The sequence below is a fragment of the Acanthopagrus latus genome, chromosome 5 (assembly GCF_904848185.1).
Source record: "Acanthopagrus latus isolate v.2019 chromosome 5, fAcaLat1.1, whole genome shotgun sequence".
Taxonomy (NCBI): Eukaryota; Metazoa; Chordata; class Actinopteri; order Spariformes; family Sparidae; genus Acanthopagrus; species Acanthopagrus latus.
This window is the reverse complement of record NC_051043.1, coordinates 16,773,254-16,801,241: the sequence shown is the minus strand read 5'-3', so window position 1 is coordinate 16,801,241 and position 27,988 is coordinate 16,773,254. Positions and strand designations below refer to the sequence as shown.

Here is a 27,988-nt window from a genome sequence, read left to right as displayed (position 1 = left end):
TACTGATAGACAATGAAATATGAACAAGGAAGTACAGTCTCAAGACACTCGCAATCCATAATTCCTTGATTGCCATGTTTGATTGAAGAACTATTTTGAAGCTGGCACAACCATAGACATAATATACATAGACGCCTCATGGCGTGCTGGAACATAATCCCGCAACGCCATCTTGGTTGGGTCCCCTCACTGTAGGCTAGCACCAGAGTCAATTGGAATCAACGGAGAGTGAGCAACTATGACCGTATTTTGTGCAGTTTATGGTTGCAATAACCGGCGCAGCGTTGTTACCAGGTCGCAGGAGATTACCTTTCACAAGAAAGATTTTTTTATTTTTTTTAATAATCTTTGTGACAGCGCCCTGTGTCATAACTAAATCTCTGCTGTTTGTAACCATGTGAAAATCCGGTAAAAATTCGGGAGGTTATGATTATTGTAGTTGTGGATACACCTTCCTCAGTAGAAATAAATGCAGGGGGGGTGTGCATTGGAGACCCATCCAAGATGGCGGCCGCGCTAATACGTCAGCTCCAATAGGCAACGTCAGTCTATGAGGCGTCTATGTATATTATGTCTATGGGCACAACAGCCTTGATTATCTCCGCTCCTTGATGCTACAAGGCCCAGGCTACAAGTCCTTCAACCTGTTATGATTTCTTACATATTTGACTGTCCAGTACAGTTCTGTGTAGAACCAGAACAGACTTTTTGGCTGGACAACGCTGTCTGTAATGGCCTGAACCCCCTACTGTGGCACCCCCCATGTACTATTATTAGCTTAAAATCAGGGTTCATGAGTTAAGGAGATTGTATTTTGTTGATCATATTTCAGCTAGCAGCTGATGACTCAGTGATGAATCCAAGCTTATATCACTAATGCTCTGTGTCTTCTGACACACAACAGACGATATTTTTTCTAATAATGGACTGAGAGTTGTGACAGGTTGTGACACTACAGCTTACAAAGAGCCAAAGCTGTGGGAATTTGTATTGAAGAGTTGATTTAAAGCTACTTCAGGGATCTACAACATTTAGTGTCAGACCACACTACTAGACTGCAGAGCAGCTTCTTTCCTCAGGTTGTGAGATTCCTCAGCTAATCCTCATCACGCTGTCATGAAAAATAGTTTTCATTTTGTGATTTATTCAATATGCATAAATCAAAATCCAACCCAGTGAAAGGCAATAAGAACAGAACAGAACAGCTCTTGTTCGCATATGTAGGTCACAGGCATCATTGTTATGTTTTTATATTACATTGTATTGTTTGAAAACCAGTTAAAGATTACTTGTAGTGTTTTTAAGGTAATCTTTTGGAGGAGAGGGTAAAGGTTGGCTTAAATAGCAAATCATTTTAATCAATTTGCACATCATGGTATAGTTGATAACACCAGAAATACGTCCCTGGTTTTGCATAAATCACAATCAGCATTCTAAGCTGGTAGGATGACAGAATACAGTGTTTTATTTTTTTCCAGCCCAGGGCAGGTAAAACAAGTTAGATGCAAATGCTAAAAATATTAGGCTTCATGTTGTGCCCCTTTGTCCTCCACATCCTTTCCTCCTGCACTCCCGGTAAATGCAACAGTGACAGCGACTGTCCTTTGGTATAACACATTGAACGACCAGTGCTAAAAGAGGCAGAGGTGGCATGTTCGGGCAGAAACCATCTTTCCTGTCTGTGAGTGTGCGTTTACACCCTGTTAACCACCGAAGCAGATGATGAAGTAAACATCAGAGATATACTGTAGAGTGGGTGTTTGGTGACAGGAGGGGTGGGGTTCCCAGCTGTGCAGCTGGTCTGGTGTTTCCTCCCTGAAGGGGAGTGTGTGTGTGTGTGTGTGTGTGTGTGTGTGTGTGTGTGTGTGTGTGTGTGTGTGTGTGTGTGTGTGTGTGTGTGTGTGTGCGCGTGTGCGTGCGTGTAATAATTCTTCACATACTATATACTGTGCAAACACGTGTTTTGATGTGTGTTTGGCTGAGTGAACGCTTGACGACTGGATAAGCATGGCTGTAATTACAATTATCTGCACATTTGCTCTTCTTCTGCTTTCTCTGTCTAAATGAGTGCTAAATGCTGAATCATGCTCTGGTTTTATTGAAAGACCTTTACTTCTGATCTGAAATTGACACGAACAGACCTTCATAAATTTTGTTAGATAAAATGGTGGTTAATGTCTTGGCAGTGATGAGCAAGCACTGATAGTGATATTAATGGGCTTAAAAAGTGGATTTTTATGAGAAGCAGTTTAATTAAATCCTTATCGGAGAAAATAGCCATGATACCAAGAACTGAATTAATATTAAATCATTTTCAGTATTTTGTTGAGTCCCACTTGTGCAAAAGAGAAAAACTGGCCTGGGTTAGCATCATTCATTAAACATCATGGATCAAAGTGATATTTAGTCCTAATATTTTGCTGTCTGTGTGTCATTATAAGCTTAATTTAGACAAACGGTGTTGATTTTGATTTGATAAACAAGTAAATGTTTTTCATGATTCAGTATAATGTTTCCTTTCTTTCTCCTGTTAATGTCATGCATACCCTGACTATCATCCTTGTGAGGTCTTTTTATTCATTTTAAGATCACATATTAGTGAGACTAAAACAAACGTTAAATGTTCCAATAAAACAATGTTAGCTGAAACTTTAAGGCATATTCATTTTTCTATATCCTCCTTTGCATTTAATGGAGAGTTTTCCTCATTTAAACAGTGCTGGTTAAAATGCACTCTGGATGTGTAAATTGGTCGCGCTCTAATGCACCGGGATGATTAGATTACATCAGCTCAGCTCCACTAAGCAGGGATTTGTAGCTGGCTCTGATCTGAGAAATCTCGCATTTTAATTCCCTCCCTCTTTCTCTCTCTCTCCTCGTCCAGTGTGGCCGGCGGTGAGCTCTTCGACTTCCTGGCAGAGAAGGAGTCGCTGAGCGAGGAGGAAGCCACTCAGTTCCTCAAGCAGATCTTGGACGGAGTCTTCTACCTGCACTGCAAACAAATCGCTCACTTTGACCTTAAGGTACTGCCGCAACTAAAGATGGAAGAAGTCATCCCTGTATCCTGTCTGGTCATGTAGTCCAAACAGGAGTTTGTTCAACTTTTTGACATATTGTCCATTTTGTCAGCTTGTATTAAATACAGTGGTATTGTAATTTACACCTACAGTGTCCCAATTCTGTATCATACTAGTGCTACAAGGATTTTGAGGATGTAGTACGTTGACAGTGAAAAAAAGAGTTTGAAGAGCTTCAGAAATAAAATAAGTAGCTGATTATTTGATGAATACACTGACTAAAATGACACTTATTTTGATAATTGATTAATTACTTCAGTCTTTCATTATCTCCAAAATTTCTCATGTCCCAGCTTCTTAAATGTGAGGATTTGCCACTTTTTTGCCTTTTGATAATGCAGATATGATAGAAAACTTAATATCTTGCTAGTCTGGACTGATGGTAAAACAAGGAATTTGGAGATGCTACCTTGGGCTCTTGGAAATAATGTTGTAATCAATACTTTCAGATATTTTATAGACAGAATGATCAGCCTAAAAAACACTCAGCAGATTAGTTGATAAAGAAAACTGAGTTAGTTGCAGCCCATTGAGTATATGCCTAAAAGACAGTGTGCATTGATTATAAGTGTGCTGTTGGAGACCCTATTGTCCGAAAAAGACATTTTGGCTTCTGATAGAAGTGACGTTCTCTTCAGGTTCCCCAGTAAACCATAAACGCGTGACAGTGAGTCAGCATGCACAATTGTAGAACCCTGAAACTGAAGCAGCTGACTGGAATTCAGACATCATTAACCTGCTCCTGCTGTGACCTGTCAAAATGTCAGCTTTGTAATTCCTAATGTAAATGAAAATAACTACTTGGAGTTGTCAAACATTGAAAGAATTTGCTCATGCAGGAGGTCTTGACATATTTCACTTTCAGTTCCATTGACAGTGGCATCCCATGGTCAAAGTTTGATTGACATCTGTTGCGTCACTGTGTTTTCATGCAAAATTATTAAACGTTGTACATCGACACTAAACTCACATGTGTCCTTCATAGACCTTCCACCAGTTCCAACAAATGAAAATTGGACTTTTGAAGTGATGAGTTGGAGCAATGTCCTCAAAATGAACCAAAACAGAAATTATGAAAAGAAGAGCTGCACTGTTGTGATGATTGTGAGGTATCCATGAAAACACTTTGGGCGCAGTCATGTTCACACGGTCAAGGTCATGTTAGGTTTAGAAAACACAGCCCAGTGTTTTCTTTGAAAAGACTCCTGTATATATGCCGGACAAAAGCCCCAAATATTTCACTCTTATCAGAGGTCACAGTAAAGTGTTGCTTGTTGTACAGCCCCCCAGAGTAGTTCACATTCATTATCCTGAAGCTCAGTGGAGAACTCGATTTGAAGCATTATATGAATGTGATTCTTTTTTTTCCATCATCCAGCCTCTTTTGGACCTCTCATTTCTATCCATGTTTTTATGTTTAAGGATAATTATCTTGACTTATTTGTTTTGGCTTATTTTTGAATTCTCTACCTTTTAATCATGGAGCGAGCGTGTAGTTTGGAGGGAGAAATGAGTAAAGGTCACGGTGAACTCACAGCACACCAGCGCAGACACTCTATATGTGAGGTTCTTGGACATTCAACTTGTATTGTTCTGATACTTGTTTACTCAAATCTCAGTCAATATCATTGATCAGTTGCCCACTTACTGCTACACACATGGCGTCTCTAGAAGAAATGGTCCAGACTGACTCCTCCACTTACACAATAATCTAACTGAAGAGTCATACATTAAGCCTTCAGGTTTGCAGAAAATAATAACCTTTGTGCCCAGCCAGCCACTTCTGATCAATGCCACAGCTTGTACCACACACTGCAGCCTCCGCTTTGGATATTAGCTGCTGTTATTCACTGTTAAGCAGTGACTCAGATTAAGGCGTCATTGGTTTAGTTGAATGACTTTACAGTCCTACAGTAATCAACTCAAAAGGGTAGAGGTTCATTGTCTTCATTTGCTATCTTCGCCCATTTTCTTCATAGCGTCTCGTCTTTGTTAACATGTTTTTTCTTGTGCTTGGCATCATTTAGAAGACATGTCATCAAGTATAGTTCAAAGCTATTTAAACAGCTTTTTATGTGGATATTGTGGAGCCATAATAAAACAATGACAGCAGGAGTAGATTCAGGGACAGAAATTAAAGCACCCCAGATGTTCTCTCTAACCTCTTTAATTGTCGTTACACCATTTAGAATGTAATTGCCTGACTGAACAAGGCAGTTTTCAGCAAATTATTTTCTTTTTAGAGTCAAATCAATTTTGCAGAGACAGTAATATTGCCAATCGATGTGCTTATTATACTCAAGAGGCCTATATGTTGGGCAGGATAGACTAATGATGTATGACTCATTGCCAGTCATCTTATATGCAATTTGTATCTGGACTGAAAGACCAAAATGATTTAAAGTCATCTCTTCTTTAATGGAAAACAGTTAGAAATACCCAGTTTGTAAATATCCCCAAACTCCAATCTTATGCTCTAATCCTTGTGATTTTCGTTGCCATGGAGAAATCTCAGGGGAATCATGTTTCTGTTTATTGCCTGCTGTAAAATTCCTATTTTGCTTATGCCTTAAGTAATGGTGGGAGATGTCTCCAGATCTGCTGATAGTAAAAGTACTAATACCATAGTGTAAAAATACTGTTACAATTAAAAGTCATGCATTGAGAATTTTACCCAAGAAAATGTCATTAAAATATAAAAAGTACTGCAGAAAAATGTGCCCTGGGACTGTAATACTATTATGTACTTATGTACTGTATTATATTGTTAGATCATTACTATTGTAATGTAAAAGCAGGAGTTTACTCTTGTAGTTGGTTGAGGTGGAGTGGAGTTTTAAAAGGACTGCAACTCATGATTATTTTCATTATGCTTAATTTCTCTATGATTTGATTGATGGCTTGGGTTGTAAAAATCTACTCTTTCATTCTAGTATTAACTTGAGCTTATGAATGTTTACAAAGCAGGGAACAAAACCACTGAGCTGAGCTGGAGTTTGATGGTATTTTCTCAGCTCCCCCTGTTGCTGCCCACAGCCAATCTGCTCCTATTCCTTCTCAAACTAAATCCTCAAGCTCGAGTCATAGTCTGGCTGAAAGGATGAGGTTTGGAGGGAAGATGGCTTCGTCTAAAAGAGGCATTGTGTCCTTAGGAATGTCCGGCTTCTGTTGTTTGGCTTTGCTTAAAGCGCATCTTTGCCGTCCTTTCCTCTCTCCCACTTCCTCGAGAGGTTTTAACTCGTGTTTTGCATGGGATTTCCATGGCTGATGAGCCTCCTTCCTGCCAGCCTGTTCCTGGTTTTGTGTCTGACTATGCTGCTCGCTCTGTTTACACAGAGTTTGAGTCATACACAGATAGTTTAGGGTACAGTTTTTCAATATTCTTCTATTAATTTCTCTCTGCGCATCATATACTGTATGTTCCTCATTTAAATCGCAATGCTTTATAAAAATGTCCAGGTTGTCATTTGACCTCTCCCTGCTTCATGTCTGTTTTACATGTCTTCATGTCTGTCTACTCTTTCCATCTCCATCTCACTTTTTTAACTGTCTGTCTTTTTATTCTTTTTCTAGCCGGAGAACATCATGCTGCTGAACCGCTCAGTGCCTCACCCTCGCATAAAGATAATTGACTTTGGACTGGCCCACAAGATTGATTTTGGCAATGATTTTAAAAACATTTTTGGAACTCCAGAATTTGTTGGTCAGTATCTCTTTGTCTTTGTGTGTTTTTGAAAATTCAAGCTCCGTTTCGTCCTTCCTGATTTTCTTGTTCTGCAAATATCTGGTGTTTTGTTGAACACATTCTGCTCCAATGAGTTTGCACAAATATCTCTCTAATGTACGCAACACACATAAGCAAACAATCACCACACCACCCTGTTTTCCTGGCTTTATCCCAGGGGTTGCGTATTGTGAGAGCAGGTGCCAACTGTGCCATAGGGACTAAGTAAGAAAGACCTGATAATAGACTGGAGATTATCAGAACTGCTCCTTTTTGCCAACACAAACACACTCACACACTCGTAGACACATCTCTGGCTCTTTCCCATCTCCCCTCACCTACCCTTCTGCCCGGAGCAGCTGCCAACACTCCCAGTCCCCCTCGGCCTGACGCCATTGCCCATCTACCAGCATCATCCAGGCCAAAGCCAGAGCTCGTTCCCAGTTCAGCAGGGTGGCAGTGAGCAAATGGTCTAAATAAAGATCATGTGGCAGAAAGCCGAAATCATGATTTGAATAGTTGCTGGAAAACCGGCCTAACCACACTGAAATTCTTCAGGTGTGACTAAAATTAAAGGATTCCGAAAATAAATCCTCATTAATGTAAATTTTGCTTTAATGAGTTCTGCTTTTCAAAATTACACTCTCTCTCCGGGTCATAATGCAAAATAAACTTATTAACATTTGTTTAGATATAGAGGCTATAAGTATCTCTATTCATTGCAAAGAACACTTTTATTTCTTTAGTGTTCTTCAGTGTCATTGTAATCCTGTGTTATTTATCTGTACAGCAATTGCTGCACTGCAAACAGGAAGTGCTGTAAGCTAATTAAGCTTACTTTTAATAGTCCCAATTTTCTGAAATGTAAACAAATACATGCTAAAGTGATTTGCCACATTATGCTTACTGTTTATATTCCCCTGAGCCCCCAACCTTATGGGAATTGTATTTTCAACACTTGGAGCTTGAATATCTCATAAAGGGAAGTAAGACAAAGAATAATCAGACTGACAGAATTAATTGATATTAACATAAAACGTATGATATGTTGATATATGTTGGTCCAGTTTGATCTGACAGGTGCATCCAGTCCTGTTTTGTTAAATTTGAGTAAAAATGAATGTACTGATTCACTGCTAATTATTCACACATCTGACAAGAAAAGAAGAAAAATAATCACAGTCCTAGCGGGTGTGATTTAAAAAAACAGTCGCTTTTGCAGTACAACAACAACACCTCTAAAGGAACAACAACAAAAAAAAATCTGTGAACCTAACAGATTGCAATAACACACTCCTCAAGAAGGCATTGCATTAAGAGAAATAAGTAAATTGATTTGTAAGGGAAAGAAATAAGAGAAATTCAAGGGAAAGGTAAAATGTGTGTGTTCTGTGTGCTGTTAGCATGTTGACCTGAATATTAATAGTGTTCTGTTTTCTGCATTTGCCTCACAGCTCCAGAAGTAGTCAACTATGAACCTTTGGGCTTAGAGGCAGACATGTGGTGAGTAAATAAAAAAACTCTATCCTGCCCATCACTGAGCATGATCTCCATATGCTGTTTGTGTTTGTTCGTATTTCTGAAGAGCAGCTGCTGTTAAATAAACTTATGTTTTGCTTGATGCTCTGCTGTCAAGCTGTTTTGAGTCGAGATGAACTGTTTGGTGTTAAGAATCTCTCCTCTTTCTCTGACTCTCCTCAGGAGTGTCGGTGTGATAACCTACATCCTGTAAGTATCTGACATGCCACCAGTGATTATAGATAAAATGAAATGTAAATCATTTATGTAGGAAATATGCGCCAGCGCAGGGTTTATACAACAGTGTCCATCATGTTTGTGTTCGCATTTATTTGCAACCCCCAGGGCGTCTTCACTCACTGACATGACAGAATGTTTGTCAGGGTTACTGGCTGTTCTTTGAACTCTGTGTCATTTAACCAGCTGAGGTGTTATGCTGCTTGTTTTGAATAACGAAGCAGCCTGTAGCAGGGACTGTCGAGCATATTCAAACAGCATTTTCAGTGCACGGATTCAACACGGATTTGTTTCAGCAGTTGCATGAATTTTGTGGGTTTCGTTTCATTTCAATAGGTCCTGTTTCACTGATTAGACTGAAATGAACGTCCTATTAAATATCCAAAATGTGTGAGTCAATATTGACTACACTATAGAGGCTCCTTCCTGACCATAATTACTGAGTTATTTGAACAGTAGTATGTTGTTTTTCTGCCTCTTGAGGCCAGCGGGGAAAGTGTATTTACAAGTATTATACTTCAGAAATAGTGTACTTTTACTACCCTTGACTACAGTGTTTTAATTTCCAAAGGAAGACCGACACAACAGATCTATCTAACACCACACCATGTCCATTACCATCAACTCAAGTAACGTCCTTGTCTACGCTCCGCTCTGTGTCTGTGTGGACCCACATTGAAACACAAACACCCACAGAGACAGGCTCACCGGCCAGTCGCCGGTCATGTCCGGTCAGGCCTAAAACCAGCCAAATCCAGTCGATAAATGCACCTCTTATATAAACCCTTTTGCTACAGATTCATCAATACAAAATATAAAGTTCAAAAACAGTATGATGTATCATTATTGATTAAAATACTCAACAGATGTTTATTATTGGCCATTTTCCTTCTTTATCAAGCTGTTTACCCTTAAAAGTTGTAACATTTCCCACTACAGCAGTTCAGTTTAGTTTTCCTCTTGCACGGTTGACGGCTGAGAATCTGCTTCTCGTAATTGAATGGGGGAAAATGTAAATGTTTCGGCTGCCTTAGGCTAGATTAACTAGTTGACTCTGGACTCTGGACTCCAAGGTCTGGTAAGTCTTCTTTGTTTTTGTCAGCATTTAATGAAGGTGTTGTGACCTCAGAACAAAAGCCCTGATAAGAAATTCCCCCTTTGAATCACAATCTGTAGATACAACTCACTGTGAACTGCAACAGCCATACTACCTCAGAGGCCGTTACAAAGTTTTACAAATGTGGCCTTGAAATGTTTCACGTGTGGCATATTTACTTATAATACAGTTAACCAATTGATCTATAAAAAAACAACTTCATCTTCTACAGCCAAGGGCTTTCATTGAACTAGTGAGTGTTCTTCAAGCAGCCATCTGCAGACATGTCAGCACAGTTTAATTCAACAGCGAGAGAAAAGTTCATGCCCTTGGCGACCCACAGCTTAACTGCTTTTGTGCTCGTGATGATGCTGTCCTCCTCTCTTTATACCCAGCTGAGCTCCCACACACCTTTATCCTTCAGAGAGACACCTACACAAGGCCAAACAGAAAAGTTGTGCACAAAACTGCACATTAGGTGCATTTGCCCACACAAACATGTGGAGAGCTCTCATCAAAACACAGTGAGGTAAATAAAGAGAAACTCAAGGTAAATGTCAGCACGAATGTTATCTAATTTTTACGTAATAAGGACCTATAAATGTTACACTCTTAATTTTAGGATAGTGATACGATGATCCATTATTTTGTCTCTATATTTCATGAACATGTATGTCTGCACACATACACCCTGTACACGTGCACACAGTCTTCCTTCATGCTGTCCACCCACACAGCTGTCACAGCTCTGCATGGCAAGGTAGAAAATAGATTGTTCAGTGCCTATTATCACAGCCGAGCAAAAGTGAGGTGCACTCACTGCTCATCTCCTATTGCAAAAGAGAAAAACAACACGAGGGGGGGAATAATTGGCTGTGAATAATTAAATAAACAATTTGGGATTTTTGGGGAGCATCTCCAAACTCTTAATGGGAGTATTCTGCATGAGTGATGACCTGTTGTTCACTGTGAAAAGAGCTGCACAAAAAGCTCCATTAGGAAACTCCAAGTAGTTGCAAAAGATGCTGCTGTACTGTTTCTGTATTTGAGTATTTCAAAGACTTCACATGTCTATGATAATGTAATCTGAAATCATTTGAGTAAATGTGGTGAATCAGCGAGCTGTGGTGTGACCTTCTGCTCTGCTGGAGCCATGATTTGGGTTGTAGATTTTAAGAAGGGCGTGACTCAGCATTAAATTGCACATACTGCCTCTTTAAATCTCATTTGGGAAGCATTTCAGAATATAGTGTTTAAAATGTTGCCCCAGAATCCTGACTTAACACTTTCTTGTTGGTTTTACTGCCTGGCTTGGTATAGAAATGTCTTAATTACTTGTTTTGTTGCGAGCAGCTGCACCTTACACAGTCGATAAATTCATACATTTCCACTCAACTTGAGCTTGACCCGCCCCACCTCCATGTCTGTCCCAGCTGGCATGTTAATTAGCGGCTGGTGCTGACGAGCTGAAGAGGTTGCAGCAGAAAAGTGAAGGCCAGGAACTGCCTCAGCATGCATGACCGCTCAGCCCTGTTTATGTGTGTCTTGAGTTGTCTATTAAGACATGTTTTTCTCTCATGCTGCTGTGCACATTATTTCCTTGTTTAATCTGCTTTCACTGATGTGTACATTCAATTAAAAGGTGTGAAGGTGGGTTAGAATATCTGCACTCAAACCCTTTGCACATTCAGTGGATCTGAGAGCCGTCCAGGTGGCATCCCTGCAGTGGTGTTTGACTAGCACACCACATACTTGAGTTTGATTGCAAGGCTTGACTAATGAGTCACCATTAGTTTCTACATGGCTCTGTAATCACATTCCACGCATTAGCAAGTAGTAAGGTCTCAGTTTCGGTTTGAGGGCCAAGGCTAATCAGCCCCGGGTGAATTAGTGTTTGAACTGAAATCCAGTGCCTTCCTTGTTCCCTTTGGTTACAAGAACCATTGGGACAAGTTAGCTGATGAGAGAGCCTCACAGTTGTTTAGAATATATTGGATTAGAGGTTTCGAAGTTGTTGCCTAAAGCATAAATGTGGTGCTTAACATTCAATTAAAATGATTTCTGTAAATTCTTTGATTATCATATATTCAAAACAAGTGTCTGACTGTATTGTCTTCCTCATCTCTTTTCTAAACGATAGTCAGTGTGTGCATCTCTAACCTTATTGTTAACCTCTGTTCTATCATCTAGTCTGAGTGGGGCCTCTCCCTTCCTGGGTGACAACAAGCAGGAGACTCTGGCTAACGTGTCGGCCGTGGACTATACGTTTGACGAGGAGTTCTTCAGCAACACCAGCGTCCTGGCCAAAGACTTCATAGCAAGGCTGCTTGTCAAAGACCCAAAGTATGTATGATCTCGCTTCCTGACATTTAAGACAGGGATGTAACCTGTTATTCTTGTCACTATAGGAAACAACAACAGCAACCAATTTTAATGACAGGGCTCGCCTTCCTGTGTGTAAAACAAGTGCCCCTGACTCTATTTAGCTGGGGCCCCTTTGCTGCATCCTGACTTTGGCCCCACCTGAGATGATTGTGATCGTCCAGAGCATTTTTTCCCCCGTAGCAGAACATTAATCGATACAGCTGGACTTTTCTGCACTGCTGTGATTATACAGTAGTTCTTGCTATGCAAAACTAGAAAAGTGTGAACTACGGATGCAAATAATGGTTGTTTTCATGATTTATTATTTTGTTGATTATTTTTCTATGATTTATTAAGTTGATGAAATGTAAAAAAAAAAAAAAAAAAGTCAAAATTGGCCATCAGAATATCCTACAGTCACTTGTTTTGTCCAGTCAGTCCTCCATAGAATGTCTGGCATTTTTGCTTGATGACTGCATTGAAGATTTTTCAAGATTTCATCTCCATTGCAAACAATCAATTTGTTGACTTTTGATCACAGAGATGTTAATCAGAGCTCTGGCAACACTCGGACATTTTTTTAGTTTGTTATTTGCATCATCTCATTGTTTTGTAAAATTTGCTTGATTGACACCTTGAATGACTGGTTGGCATTTTCTGTCAGTGGATTAGCTGGTATCAGATCATCTTTTCAGCACAATGAACCAATCAGTCAGTTCAACCCTGAGTAAAATGCCCCGATTCTCAGATTATAGATTCAGATTATTCCAAGTTTTTGATTCAAGCATCCATACATCCATTTTGGGGCATTACAATCTGAAGTTCATGTTTAAGAGTACATCTGTAAAAAGAGTGTTAATATGGGTCTTCAAATTAAAAAGACAGCAGCTGTTTGATTGATAGATTGTGATGTTATTCAGCATTAAATAGTGCATACTGTTCCTTTAAGTCTCAGTTCTTCATAGCTCCATCACCGTATAAAATCTATAGTAATTTACTATAGAATACATAATTCTGAATATTTTCTTTTGTATTTGTCACAAATTTTAAAAGTCTAAAATGCTGACAAGAAAATTTAATAGACCAGCTGCAGTCATGTATATAATATAATCAAACTCCTTTGTCACTTGAGAGGATATGGTAACTAAAACTTTGAACGTCTCTTAATTATAATAGTGTTGCTCTAGCAACAAGTGAATGTCTGCAGCTACACTTCAAAGACAGTTCATGCCATCAAAACTCTTATTCTTACTTTTTCATTAGAACAATGGAGCGAGAGTGAGGGGGCTGAATAATTATAGGTGTGGAAATGATTACATTTAGACAGGATAAAGTGAGAAAAGGCACGGGCTGACAGTGGGCGAAAGAGGAGACTGACTTTACAAACTTGAAATAATGGGGCTTTTAGAAATCCCAGAGTGAGTGAATCAAGATGGAACAGCTTTTAATTGATCTACACAGTGAGCAGGCATGAATCCACTCGGCTGGCAGGAAGATTAATGAAGACTCCCTTAAAGAAGACGCGAGTAACTGTTTAATAATGCTCACCATGACACTGAAGTGCACCAGCATAGTCACTGTGAATGTCAATCTGTAACTGTCCATTTTTTCACACTATCAACCCCCTGTCAGTGGATTGAAGGTTTGTTGATTTTTACTACGTGTGTGTTAGCACGTCGTGGCCTCGCTTAGAAACAGGGATGCGGTAGTGACGCGAGGAAGTCGTGTGTACTGGACTATAGCAGTTTCCCTAAAGGTCATGTTGACTTGGTGAAAAAAACAATGCCTTGTTGTTTTCATAGTGAGTTTAGAGCAGGTGTGATTCAGGATGTGGCAGTGAGGGACTAAAGGAAGTTGCATCTGTACTCTCAACCACACCAGTTCCCTTAAAGAGTGGCTTGACTTTTACTGAATGTCAGATAGAAATGATAAACTATTGACTTCAGAGCAGTATTAATGCAGTGTTAATTGAATAAAATATGTATGAGTCCTGACTTTACATCTTTAAAAACATATTCTAGGTTTCGTATTTGTTAAAATATTGTTTTGTTTCCATGGATGTTCCCAAGTTTGTCTCAGAACCATATTTGAGGTGTTGTACGAAGAGTTTCAAAGAGGAAATGATTTGTTTTAGGTCAACAAAGAGTGAAGATGAGTTGGGAGGAAATTAAGTAAATTACCCATTACTCTTTGCAAGGATGCAGCTGACTGATAAAATGATCTTCATTATCAAATAATATCAGAGATCAGATGTGTTTACTTGACTAACCGACAGTTTGAAACCCAAAGATTATCAGTTAGTAATGCTTAAAAACCTCTGAAGGGAGAAAAGTGAATTCTTTGGTAATTATTGCTTGAAAAATGACCTTAATGAATAATCCACTCTGAAAATGGTTGCCGTTGCCATAATTTTCTCTCACCAGCCACATAATTAATTGACCAGTCCTTTTATCTTTGTATTCTATAGATTTTCCCCATAACACATTTTCACATGTTAGGGTGGATAATGATAATTTTATACCATGGTGGGATGTTAGTACCTCACAACTGTATTATGATTACATCCTTACAGCTAAATGGGAGTGACACTGTCTTCAATCCATCTGCACACAGCTGTGTTTGCTGTCTGTGTTAATGTAATCCCCAGTTCAATTTATCCACGGCTTTTTTGGACTGTTTCAAGCAATCAGTGTCTCTGACTCAGTCAGGGAGACGGCTGCCTTCATTACAGTTTTGCAGATATTATGCACGTAGCAGTGCTTATGGTGTCTCTTACAACCACTGGTTCTATTGAAGGGGATAAGAAGAACAGTCATTTTAAAGAGACAGAAATTTGCTCTCATCCATGCGTGGGTCGTGGCATATAAAATCCAACCCTAGTTAGTTTTCAACACACAATGACTGTGTGTCAAGACACCATGAGGAACACAAGATGCTTCCTGGTGTATTTTTATCATCTACAAGTCCATGTTTATTAATGGCTTTATTTAGTTTTTACCACCCACTTCAGTGCCTGAAGGTGGATTTTTAAGCTACATATCACCTATGAATGAGGGCATGTTTTCTTCTCTTTGAAATTGAAATAGTTTACATTAATTTATGATACAGTTAAAGGTGAAGTCTGCTCATATCTCTGTGTTGCTTTGAGCATTAAAATTCTGCATCACACTAGAAAGCACTGAATGAGCCTGTTAGCCATCAACTCTGGAGCTACTAAAAACGTTACCTAAAAATGCTCAAATCTCTCTATAATCTTTATGTATATTCTCTCCACAGAAAGAGAATGACAATTCAGGACAGCCTCCAGCACCCCTGGATCAAGGTTGGACTCTTTCGCTAACAGATTTTATATAGAGCGTTTTCTGTAAAATTTCAAATGTTCTGTTTTGATTTTCTGACATGTTTTGTGCAAGCCTCAGCTAATTGATTCTGTACTAAATTTATCTTTGCCAAAAAAAATCTCATAAGATTTCTTTATCAGTACATGTGTTGTGTTTGTGAAATTAGCCAAAAGACACTCAACAAGCACTGAGCAGAAAGGAGTCAGCTGTCAACATGGAGAAGTTCAAGAAGTTTGCAGCCCGAAGAAAATGGAAGGTAAGCACCTTTCTTTAATATTGTCTTGTCTCTATAGTCAAATTTCAAGCAACAGGAAGGAGAAATTAGTGCACACTCACTACTTAACTTACCCAGTAACTCCTGAAATACTCTGAACACTGCACGTGGATAGCTTCTTGCCAAAATCCCCTCCTCAGACGTCAGTGCTGCAGGCTCTCCATAACCATCTGACTTACTGCAAGTGCTGCTTTAGTGGTCGTCTCCTTGTCTGTTTTGGTTCGTCACGGCTGACCCAGCACTGCTCCCGGCCTGCAAGAAACGCAGTGATTGTTTATCTGTGGTGGTTTGGCGGTGCTGTCATGCCATGTCTCTGTCATCTGCTCAGGCTGCCACTAAGAGTTTGGAACACTGGCAGCTTCTGGCTTTTCAGTAACCGTGATTTCACTAGAGGTCCATGTATTTCCACTCATAAAACGGACGAGGCATGTACAGTAGATACAGTTTGTGACATTATGAAATATCCCTATATGCATTTTAAAACGACTGGGAGAAAATAGAAAACAGCTAGAGTCATGTCAGATTCTGTTGATTTTAGTCCAAAAGAAAATAGAGCCTTGTAGGGACATTTTGTAATAAAAGTTGTCAGCCTAATTTCCCCTTTTTGTGTATAAATCTGTATATATTCAACTTTGCTTATTTGCTTCTTTACATTTATTTGGCAAAAGGGCAAGCCGTGGACAAGTGCCAGTAACCTCAGATCTAAAATTATTGAAAACACAGATCCCTTGCACAGTTCCATACTGAAGTCTTCACTTTTTATACTTGTCGACATAATGTGCTTTAAGGCAGTACATTTTTTTTGGCAGCCACAGATTGGCCACTGCCATTTATCCTTGTGTACATCACCATGAATTAATATTTTGTGTGGATTTTGTCTTTTTTGCTTACTTTTGCCACTCAACATGCATTTTACCAATGCATAATAGAACAGCATTAAGGACAGCAGGTTATCAGGGAGTGAATTTTGATGAGCATAATAAGTGACATTTGTTTAAAAAGAGCAGAAAATTGCTTTATGTCTACACCTTGCCTGCCTGTTCATGATCCCCTTAACGTGACAACGCACGTGGCATTAACTTGTTCTAGTTCGACTCATTCATGAACCGCCATTCTTCTCTTTTCCAGCAATCCGTCCGACTTATCTCCTTATGCAACCGTCTGTCCCGCTCCTTCCTGTCCAGAAGCAACATAAGTGTGGCACGCAGTGATGACACGTTGGTAAGTCCTGGAGATTTGATTCTGTGTTGTGCTTAGACTGATGGACAAAATGTCTGAACAAGTACAAACAGACGTTATAGCATGGGGCAGCCAAGATCCTGATTCAGATTAATTTAGTTGATTGGGTTTGCTGCTATTAACACCATCAAGACTTTCAAATTGCACTTGGGTGAAACTTCAACGATCTACAAAAGAACCATTGCTTTTGTCTCAGCAGGCCTATCCAGACTTTAATACAAGCCAACTAAATCCTACTGACAGGAGACTGGCATCTTAATGAGTTTCAGACTGCTGTTATTGAACTGCATTTTAGTATTAGGACCCCGACTCTTTTGTTACAGCTCTGGTATTTCTATCTCAACAATCTCTGTGAGAATCTTGAGCTTGTACATGTAATTGATCCTCCCTCATTTCCCCCAAGTGCCACAGGTCAGGTGTTGGTAGAATTGTTGGAATTTCGTCACGTGTAACCGTAACACCAGGTTGCGCTAACAGGAATGTGCCTCCAGAGAAGGAAACTGTTGGAAACACAATTCTGCTCGTATGAATTTGCTCACAATTAGTGATACATAAGTAAGCCTCTATGTTATTTGTGTGTCTATTGATACCGACAAGCCTGTGTGATGTAAACACTGCACCCTCGGTGAGAGAGGCTTAATCATTTACAAAGAACTGCAAGCAGGCCAAGGCCAGGTCTGTTTCCTCATCAAAGGATTACACAGCGACTTCCTTGTGTCACAGGTGAGCTGGCAGGTAGAGCTACACATTTGCTGATGTTGCGGCCCCTGCAGTCCACAAGTGGAACTGTGGCAGTTGACATTTACAGTACAAGCTTTCTAATAGGTCTTATTTGGCTGCACAGTACCAGGGTTAGGTGCTTTACTTTAAGACTCAAAGGTGGGCTTTAGCGCAGCCAGTAAAATTTCAACCAAGAAGTTGTTTTTGTTCTGTGTCAGAGGCTCTCTGTGAGGGAGAAGGTAAGTCGGTCAAGGGGGTATGAGAGGTGAGAAAGGATTAGCAGTAAGGCTGAAACTAATGATTGTTTTCATGACTGCTTTAATCTGTAAATCATTTTTGATTAATGGTTTAATCTTTAAAATGTGCCAAAGTAGATTTGTGAAGTGGGATGAGACCCTGGTTACAGAAGTAATATCATTGACACAAAAGGACTAAATCTTGTGACAAAGCTAGAGAATGTAAAACATTTGATCAGGCAAAGCACAATCAGTGACTTAAAATGTGGATTAACTGATTCAGGTTGAATTAAAGGCAAAATAGGAAATGAGTTGAGACGATTTGCGTTTGATGATAAATCATGCAATCAGTTCTGACACTTGCTGGTTATTATAAGTATGTCAGTCGACCACTCAATCAGTTGTTCCTTGCTACACATGTTAATTGCAAGGGAAACTTGGAGATAAAACACAGATAGCTGTGGCTTAAGATGTCCCAATAAAATATTTTTTGGATAGTTAGCTTGCCAAGGTAACAAGCATTTGAGGTTCATCCACCTGTACATATACCGCAGAAATAACTTTTTGAGGCACAGAAGAGCATCACTCATTTCCACTGTCATCCCCACTTTCCCCAGTGTGTCCAGGAGTTGAACATTTAGCTACATTGTCAAATTAGAGAAAAGCACAGCATATATTGTTCTTTATGTTGGAGAGCTTTTCTAGCAGCTTAAAACAGAAACTTACTGTGGAGCTGGGGGGGAAAAAAATCTAAATTCTGTGACATGACATCACAGTTTTTTTCGGAGGTAAAAATCAAAATACAACTGTGTTGAAGTAAATCCCCAGCAGGCAGTTTGCTGCTCGTGTTGGTGTAGTCATGGCTTCCCCAGCAGGGAGGTTATGTTGAGGAATGTAGCTGGAGTGTCACGCTTGGCCGAACAAACGCCACATCAGCCTCGCCTCCCTCTCTCCCCTCGCCTCCTCACCTCCCTGCCTCTCTCCTCCTCGTCTCTTTGTGCACTAGAGCATCACAGGCAGCTGATTTCTGTGCCATGCAGCTGGAGGTTATTGGGTCACATGTCACGGACAGAAAAGAAAAAGTCTTGATATATTCTAAACCATCAAATCCAGATGCAAAAGAAAAGTCTGTTTGTTTCTGTGTGTTTGTGCATGAGAGAAAGATGAAAGAGAGACTTAGGAGGGGCATGTGACAGAAGGAATTTCACAGGATCAATGTTCACAAGATCAGATCATCCTGTGAACAGCAGAGGAATAACTGTCATTCCTACCCATTTAGGATGAGGAAGACTCTTTTGTAATGAAGGCCATCATCCACGCCATAAACGATGACAACGTCCCTGGTCTGCAGCACCTGCTCGGCTCCTTGAACAGTTATGATGTCAACCAGCCCAACAAGGTGACCAACACAGACACTGTACTTTACTTACAGCTCAAGTTCTTTGAAACATGTTTTTTATATAAAATTGTATTACTTGGTTGTTGTGCATGGATGTCAATGTATTTTAAGTTTCAGTTGAATAGGTGATGGTTCTTATGCTGATGTGTTCTGATTTTTTTCGATCAGTTTTATTTAAAGCTGCAACTAGTGCACTACACACAAGGTCCACCTGGTCCAAAGTCAAAACAAACAGAACAAAACAAAAGAAAACTCCAAACAGATTTTAACATATTTAAACCCGCTCCCAGTTATTCTCAAAAATTCCGACTTCACAACTTTAGCAACACGTTTAGTGAAGAAACCATTTCGTCTATATACTGCATGAAAATAGACTTTTGGCAATGGCCATTTTAAGCGGAAAACATCTCTGAGCAGCCAAAAAGAAACAATTAGTAATTTACACCTTTGTCCATCTATCTCTCTAATAGCAAAAAAAAGACATTGAAGACTCAGAAATGAAAAAACAAATAGATGTTTGAGGTGGAGGTGGAGGACAGGGCTAAATAGGTCACAAATCTGAGTTTTCTTAAACAGTAATGTTAAAGATATGCACTGACAAGTTCAATAATGGCAGTATCCATGTATTTAGATATGTATATTTTATTCATAGAAAAAAGAAAAGAAACAAAGCAGAGCTTAAAAAGGGCCCACAGATGCATACACTTTTTGACAAACAAATAGTTTCTTTTTTCATACAACAACCTGATACTTCATATCCAGGCTTAACAACTCCCTCCCATTCTGCTTGCTTTTTCAATGGAGAAGAGATGCAGTTTGATGGGAGATGGGGGGACGTGATGTTATTAAACTCAGTGGGGTGTTGAGGAAAAGAGGAGACACTAGCGCTAGCACTACATTTTGTCTAGCATACTGTTAATTGCCAGACTTCGTTCCCTGTATGAACTCAGCTGGTTCAGAAAAGGCCATCTTGCTATTTTCTGCCATCCTCTTTCCTTCTTCACTGTTAACTCAGCTTGTATTTCCATCACAATGTGGATGTTTTAAGGCAGTTAAGAGCTCAGTGCCATCTAAAACCTGAGAAACCATCCAGTTTTATTTCCTGAATACTTACTGAACTTGAACAAAAAAAATGCGCTTCCCCCTCCATGTTCTTCACATGTCATTAATTGCCGACAGATTGAGGCTCATAGCTCCATCTGTAGCACACACTTAAGAGACATAAATCATGGATGCTGAAAACTGAAAATTGCAATTTGTGTGCATTGCAGCACGGGACTCCTCCCCTCCTGATTGCAGCCGGCTGTGGCAACATTCAGATCATTGAAGTGCTGATGAGAAAGGGTGCGGAGATCCAGACCCATGACAAGGTAAAGATTTTGCTTGCAGTAATCAGTGTGGTGCTGACAGCCAGCTGTAGAGTTTAACAGACAAGATGCAGAACGGGCGCCGGAGCTGCAGTAATGAGGAATGTGACAGACTGTCATTTGTATTATGATGGGGGCTATCTATATAAATTGTAGCCATGAACTCATTGCACTCGGCAGCACAAGGACCTGGAGAGAATGGCTATGCTATACTGATATGTTTTAGATAGACTGATAGATTTGACCCGTACATGCAGGACAGCTTCAATGCATAAAGAAAAAGAACTTACAAAACCAACCTTTTTGCACAGTCTGGTCTGCTGGCCACTGAGCAGCTACACGGGGGTGGTTGGGGATAAGTGCCTTGCTAAATGGCACTTAAGTGAAAGTAATGAGGGAGCGCTGCCTTTCACTTTCCCCACCCAGATTTGTCCTACTGAACTGGGTGGGGAAAGTAAAAGGTAGCGCTCTTTCGCTCTTTCAAGGCATCTGAACTGGCAGCTAGAGCCCTTACGTACTTTGCTGTCACTGTTTCATAGTTTTCGCTTAAGAACATGAATTCAAAATTTGGGGCTCTTAAACAATTCAGTATTATTGGCAATCACATTTGGAATCAGGCTAACTTGAGGCTAACTGCATTATCTAAAAAAAAAGCCAAACAAATGTAAACTTACATTCAAACTGATAGAACTTCAAGTCAGCATTTGTTAAACTAATTACCGGTAATCTCACACCTGTTGTACATCTGGAATTGTTTTGTGTATTGTAAAACATCTCAAAGCAGTCAGGATAAAAATCAACAGTATGTTAAATAACTGACACTATGTCAGCAGATTTCAAGTAAATCCTGTTTTAAACTGTTTAAACAGATTAGCTGACATTCAACAACAACAGGTGGGTTTTGCAGTTCCATATATCAGGAATAGTTGAACAGGCAGGATGCCAGCACATCCTCAAATAGCTCCTAGTTCTTTGTCAGAAATATTCTGTGCAGTATTTAGAAGGATGTGTTCGTATCATCTGGCTGCAGGCACAGTCCCAGAGAGCATGATTTTGTAGTAAAGGTCAGGGATAAATCCTGGAATTTTCTTCTCTTGAACTGTCAGAGTGGAGCCAACGCTATCTACTATGCAGCGAGACATGGCCATGTGGAGACCCTGAAATTCCTCCATGAAAAGAAATGCCCTCTGGATGTCCAAGATAAGGTGAAACAAGTGCCTCCTTTTCATTTCTCTGCATGCGTCTCACATACAAACATACACAAACACTCTCATGTCCACAAACACACACGTATGCACTACTACTCATCAATCTCAGTTATCTCTCAGCAATTATTGCAACAATCCTGCCCCCCCCATCGAACCTCTTGAGAAGCATTGCTTTGAGTCTCCAAAATGCCACACACACATGCACACAAATTCACACTTCCACACTTGCCAGAGTGAGCACCTGGGGAGAAAACCAGTTACTCTGACATTTTATCAGCTTATTTGCTGTTGCTATAGAAACAGGTCTTGCTGAGGAAGATTTTGTGTGTGTGCGCGCCTGTGTGTGTTTGTGTTTGATGCTGGTGTAGCCTCGATCACAGAGCTTGCTTGGGCAGCTGAAATCCCTAAAGCATTTACCAATCTCCTCCATCACCTTACCCACTGGTGTTGCCCTCTTCTGGCAGTCCTACTGCACCAGACCAGAGCTAATCTGCACTCCAGGCACTTTTCCTCATTATTATCTAGTTCCTGTCCAAAGATCATTAAAGTTTCATCTCACTTTATTACACTATAACCCTGAACTCACAAGCTGAGGTGTCTGTCTGGAACCAAGTAATTGTCTTATGAGAAAGGAGTAGTCATCAGACCTTTTCAGCGCCTTTTTAACAAGGTGAATCTTTTCTATCCTCTGTGTTTTTATGTAATTGCCCTAATTGAATGTACCTGTGAAGTTTCTTTATCTGCAGTATAAATCTCTTCCTGGCTATTTATAAGTTCACTTTCCCACCTGTAAGTGAACCTGGCATCTCAGGTGCCATTTCACATAAGCAGCTTCTCAGCTAACGAGCGTGAGCATGAAGTTAAAGCTGATGGATCGATTTTTAGTGACTCGGTTGTCTGCACATGTACAGGAAAATAAAATCTGATTGCATTGTTTAAGTGGAATTATCTGAAAGTTGCTGACTCAGCATGACTCAACAGGAATACGGGTTTCAGTTGTCGTATACTTCAGCGTATGAAGGATTCATTTGCTTTAAAATGATTTCCCTACATGAAAGTATGCGATAAACTCAGTTAATCTTTGTTATCTCTTCCAGTCCGGGGAGACTGCTCTTCATGTGGCGGCTCGTTACGGCAACGTGGATGTGGTGAGCTACCTGTGCAGCATCAGGGCCAACCCAGACCTAGCCGACAGGGTAAGCACACATGCATGGAGCAAAATGTCCCTGGTGTTTTTTTCAAGAGACCTTTCTTCAACCAATACTTTTTTCCATTCCACAACTCCGTATACAGGAGCAGGAGACTCCACTGCATTGTGCTGCGTGGCACGGATACTCTCCAGTAGCACGAGCACTCTGCCAGGCAGGCTGCCATGTGGACGCAAAGAACCGCGAGGGAGAGAGTCCACTGTTGACGGCATCTGCTCGGGGCTTTGTGGACATCGTTGAGTGCCTGGTGGAGCACAGGGCCGATCTAGAAGCAACTGACAAGGTAATCAGCTCCAAACACTTCAGCTCAGCATGGCTCCTAATGGAAGATTTATTTTGGCATAACATAACTTAACTCTTAACATTTTATTACAACACAGTGATTTATTTACAGTTTTATTCTTGAGTTTTGCATAAGAAAGAAACATGAGTTGACAGTTGAGCAGTTTATTCTTGGATATCTGTCTTACTGCTGATTTTTGTAATGTGTATAAATGCAGACAGTGCACCCCAAAAAAAAAACATATTTGTTAAAGAAGGCTGATGAAAAAATGATACATATGATGAAAACCTCAAGGTATGATTCACCTCTCAGAACATCACAGACTGATTGAATACCTACATTTCTGCATTGCTCTTACCTTGCTGTTAGCTTGCTGTTAGCCAGCTATTAGCTGGCTGCTAGTTTGAACCTGAACAGACACACAATATATGACATTTGAGGATTCACACTGTGTGTCTCTCCAGGACGGCCACACAGCCCTCCACCTGGCCGTGCGGAGGTGTCAGGTGGAGGTGGTACGCTGCCTCCTCAGACACCACTGCCACCTGGATCAGCAGGATCGCCATGGTAACACACCGCTCCACATTGCCTGCAAAGACGGAAACCTGCCTGTTGTCACGGCGATCTGCAGCGCCAAAGCCAGCCTCGACCTCCCAAACAAGGTGAGGACAATCACTTCCCACCACACTGCATGCTCTTTTAGCGTAAGAGCAGCAGCCCGGCTTCCAAAAACTGGTCTAATATCAGGGTGAAATATCAGCAGCAGGTAAAAGGTAAGTTCACTACTTAAATGTAGTGGTAAAGCTCCATAAAATAAACTTCAAACCACATTTTTATGAAGTGAAGCTTGCTTGTGGGGAATAATTTGGGATTTAGAGTCTTGCTCAAGGACATTTAGGCAAGTAGGCACGAGGAATCAGGGATCAAATCATCAACCCTTTTCTTTAGGCTTATCCAGATCGTCCCCAGCGGTCCTTGTGTGCTTCGGGCTCAGTCATAATATGCCTTGATCTAAACTGGATGAATTGATCCTTATTTTTCATGTTGTGTAAACTAGTAATTATTTGAACAAATGCTGCTCGTAGCATTGCGAATGAACAGCTATCAAGTCAAAGTGCATGTTTATGTGTGTGTTATTGGCATATTCAGATCCAGATTTTAATGTGGCGACACCAGTAACATTTCTATCTTCTGTCTTCATCAATGTTCCTGTTATACGCTATGAGTAATTTTGACATCTTACATAACCTCCAAAGACAGTGATTGTTGTACAGCTGCCAGCTGCTCACTGGCAGTGTTATGTGATCACCTCCTTGATGAGTCAGCTCAAAAATTGTTGTATGTAAGTATGTGGGCACCCCTGTACATTTCACACTACTATACATGGTTTCTGCTTCCAATGAAGGGAAATGTTGAGGTTGCAATGATTTTAGAAGCAAGTGCGCTTTCAATAGCCACATGAGGGAATGGTTTAGTCCTTGTCAGGCCTTATACATCACTGCTGGACCTCACTAATGCTCTTTTGTGTTATAGTTGTATATTCAAGTGTTATTGAAGAGTGTTTTAGCTGCATATTAATAGATTAGAAATTAGCTGTTATTAACAGATGCTCAGTTGTCCACATACTTATGGCCATGTAGTGTTGCTGTTCTATCCCCACTACCCACTACACAGAGGTTTATCACAAGCCAAACGGATAAATAAACACAGAAAGCAAACATATTATAGGGATTAAAGGGATTTCTGTGAGTATAAATGCAGGCACCCTGCGGATTTTTGCTGTGTGAGCTAAACTAATGGGCTCATAAATCTGACATTCAGTATATTACTTGTAATAATATTGCATTAAGGTCTGCTTATTGTGGTAATAGTTGACATTCAGAACTCATTTAGCATTACTTTTGTTTTATTGTGAGCATTTTGTTGCCCTAAAATGGTCTTGGTTCTGTACATTTTGGGGAAAAAAAGCTTTTATTTTATTCAAGCGACTGAAGATCCTATCCTGCTTTGCTTCTCTGCCAGGCACGACTTCCCACATACTTCTGCCTTTGGTGATTTCACATTCTATTTTGACAGCTTCCATTTTAATATATTCTGCGATGGGATTGCTTTTCCCAGACACTGGTAGCCCCCCTCTTTTTCACGTTTGGAAACATTTATTTTTTTCTCACAGTAGTTCAAGGAAGTGAGGTGCATCAAGAGCAGACAGCACTGCTGGATGTGGTGTTTTATTCATTATATTCTGTTTCTGCATTTTCTAAGAGCTTATCTAAGACAGCATACCACACATAGCTGAGTCTGTGCATGTATTTGTCTACCCTGTCAGCTTTAGACACTGGGGAGAGAAATGAGAGGGGTGGAATTGAAAATGTCTCATGTTCTGTATATAGTAGGATAGAACAGGATGATTGCTTCCTCTTTTTTCCAGTTGTGACAAACACGAATTGATTGAAATGCTGCTATTCATGATGTTTCTGCAGCAGGTATTGATATTTTCCCAAGGTTTTCTTTTATCTTCCTGCAGAGAAATCTGTTTCGGTATGTTTAGTGCAAAGATGAATGCCATTACAGGATTTCCACTTTTCTTGTACTTGTACTGTACTCTTAACCCCATTGAATCACCTTCTACTTGTCAATAAGAGGCATCTGGACCAACCAGACTCCTTATATGTTTACCTGTAGCTATCAAGGCATTTGCTTGCTATGCTAACAGTAGACAGTAAACAACTAAAGCTCAGCCATGTGAGTGTTGAGCTAAGCTGCAATGTTGCAAGAGAACAAACGAGAAATGATGCACTTTAGGAGAGAAAAGAAAAAATATTTTGGCCACGCTGCAACGATCTGTGTCACATGATATCATAACCACCCTTTAACCTATCGTCAGTGATGATTCATATTTGTGCAAGCTGCGAAATGTGAACATATCTGTGTATCAAGACAGTCACCATGTGCGCACTCAATGTTCAGTGCAAGATATAAGCCCCAAATTACCCTGTTCATATCCATATGGCCATGTCTTTGAGGATCCCTTTACACACATCTGCGCTGACATGGGCAGATGATTAAATTCCTGACACGCTGCCCCTCACAGTCATGTGGAAGCAGACAGTGTGACTTGGGCTTTCGTGTCCATACACATATGTATATCCCTCCCTTGTGGTAGTCACAGAAACTCTTCTCTCTTCTCTTCTCTCTCTCATCCTGCAGATTTATTTAGATCCACTTGTCAACAAACAAATTTAAACTTACAAAACAAAATCTTCTGCCGAGTAATGTCTGTTAAATCCAGATTTTTATAGTTTATTGAATATTAGACTGCAGATTTTAAAACCTTTGAACATTTGAAATGTTTTGTATTACATTTCTTGAGGTCAAGATTCATTATGTCCTATACATAAAGGTGTATGGGTAGTTATATTATCACATGTCACCCTGTGTTGACTGAAAACTAATCTGTGAAATTAATCTGTGTTTATCCAGTATGGCAGAACTCCACTCCACCTGGCTGCTAACAACGGGAGCCTTGAGGTGGTCCGTCACCTCTGCCTGCATGGAGCGAACATTGACGCCGTCACCAATGTAAGTCACACTCGGCTTTCTCCTTTTCACTGTTTTCTTTCACTCTTCAGTCGCTGCAGCCTCACATTGCTCATGATGCAGTGTAGCGAGAGGATATCTCAGGCACTGAAGGCAGTGCAAAAAAAATGTCACCATTTCAGTAAATTTGAGGCGAGCATTTTGGCATTTTGATTAATTATACTGTTTTATACATGAACACTGCTGCTCTCGGTAGAGCTGAATACATCAGTATGTAGAGCGCATTTGCCACGATGACAGACTGTACTGCATCTTCTGAGGGATGTTACAATAGCTCAGTGAACCAGATGGCATGTGTCACATACAAGCCTATGTAGTCCAAACTAAAGACTTCTCTGTCTCTATTTGTTTAAAATGGCTTATTTGTTCATGAGTTCTTGATATTTTGCTTGAGCTGCAGAGAAAGTCAATGCCCACCTCTTACACACATTTCTTAATAAAAGTAGAAACGGCAGCTTTTTAACCCAAAATGGATTTAATCTGTAGAAATTCGTTATTTATAGTGCTGCCCTCTTTAATACTCTGCGGCACTGCCTTTTTTCCACAATCTCTTCCTCTGTGGGCTTAAAGCTTAAAAATTTTAATTTGTTCCCTCCTTTTTATTATTGAAATGAATTAAACCCGTTGAACCCTGATACTTGACTTAAATTATTTAAGTAGCTCCAAAGTTTTGACAAAAGTTTTTCCTCACAGTTCATTAGCAGCTTTTATGCACAACACTTTCCGTCTTTCAAGGTCTATATCATTTGTCCGCTGGCAATGTTCAAACCCAATGTCTCCCAAAGTTTTAGGGCTTTGTTGGCTTGTTCGTAATTTTATTCAAATATTGAATATAGTGTAATTTAGTCAAGAATATGGGAGTGGGAGTGAAAATGAACCAATATGATGTATACCAACAAAGCTGAGATGTGTAACATGCACCTCAATAGATTTTACCACCTGTGAGAGTTAAAGGAAGGAAGATTGTAGCAGCTTGGATAAGTTGTAGATGACGAAAAATGGTTTGAATAACATCCTGACAAATGAAATGTTAAATGTAAACTTTGTTTAAAAATCAAAACTGTTAATTAGACAGTCAGTACACAGAACATTTGTATTGT

At 40.0% G+C, this 27,988-nt stretch overlaps 1 protein-coding gene across 3 annotated transcripts in view; it reads left to right on the top strand.

Annotated features, from left to right (window-relative positions):
* Positions 1–27,988, top strand: part of dapk1 (death-associated protein kinase 1) — a 71,162-nt gene that overhangs the window by 29,177 nt on the left and 13,997 nt on the right. For all 3 annotated transcript variants that reach the window (XM_037097568.1, XM_037097569.1, XM_037097570.1), the window contains exons 4-18: positions 2,885–3,023; positions 6,651–6,780; positions 8,256–8,304; positions 8,503–8,529; positions 11,843–11,995; positions 15,293–15,338; positions 15,524–15,613; positions 16,760–16,852; positions 19,106–19,225; positions 20,497–20,595; positions 21,699–21,797; positions 22,898–22,996; positions 23,094–23,291; positions 23,756–23,953; positions 26,772–26,870. In XM_037097568.1, coding sequence (XP_036953463.1) covers positions 2,885–3,023; positions 6,651–6,780; positions 8,256–8,304; positions 8,503–8,529; positions 11,843–11,995; positions 15,293–15,338; positions 15,524–15,613; positions 16,760–16,852; positions 19,106–19,225; positions 20,497–20,595; positions 21,699–21,797; positions 22,898–22,996; positions 23,094–23,291; positions 23,756–23,953; positions 26,772–26,870 — 1,639 coding nt within the window. The remainder of the gene's footprint in view (positions 1–2,884; positions 3,024–6,650; positions 6,781–8,255; positions 8,305–8,502; positions 8,530–11,842; positions 11,996–15,292; positions 15,339–15,523; positions 15,614–16,759; positions 16,853–19,105; positions 19,226–20,496; positions 20,596–21,698; positions 21,798–22,897; positions 22,997–23,093; positions 23,292–23,755; positions 23,954–26,771; positions 26,871–27,988) is intronic.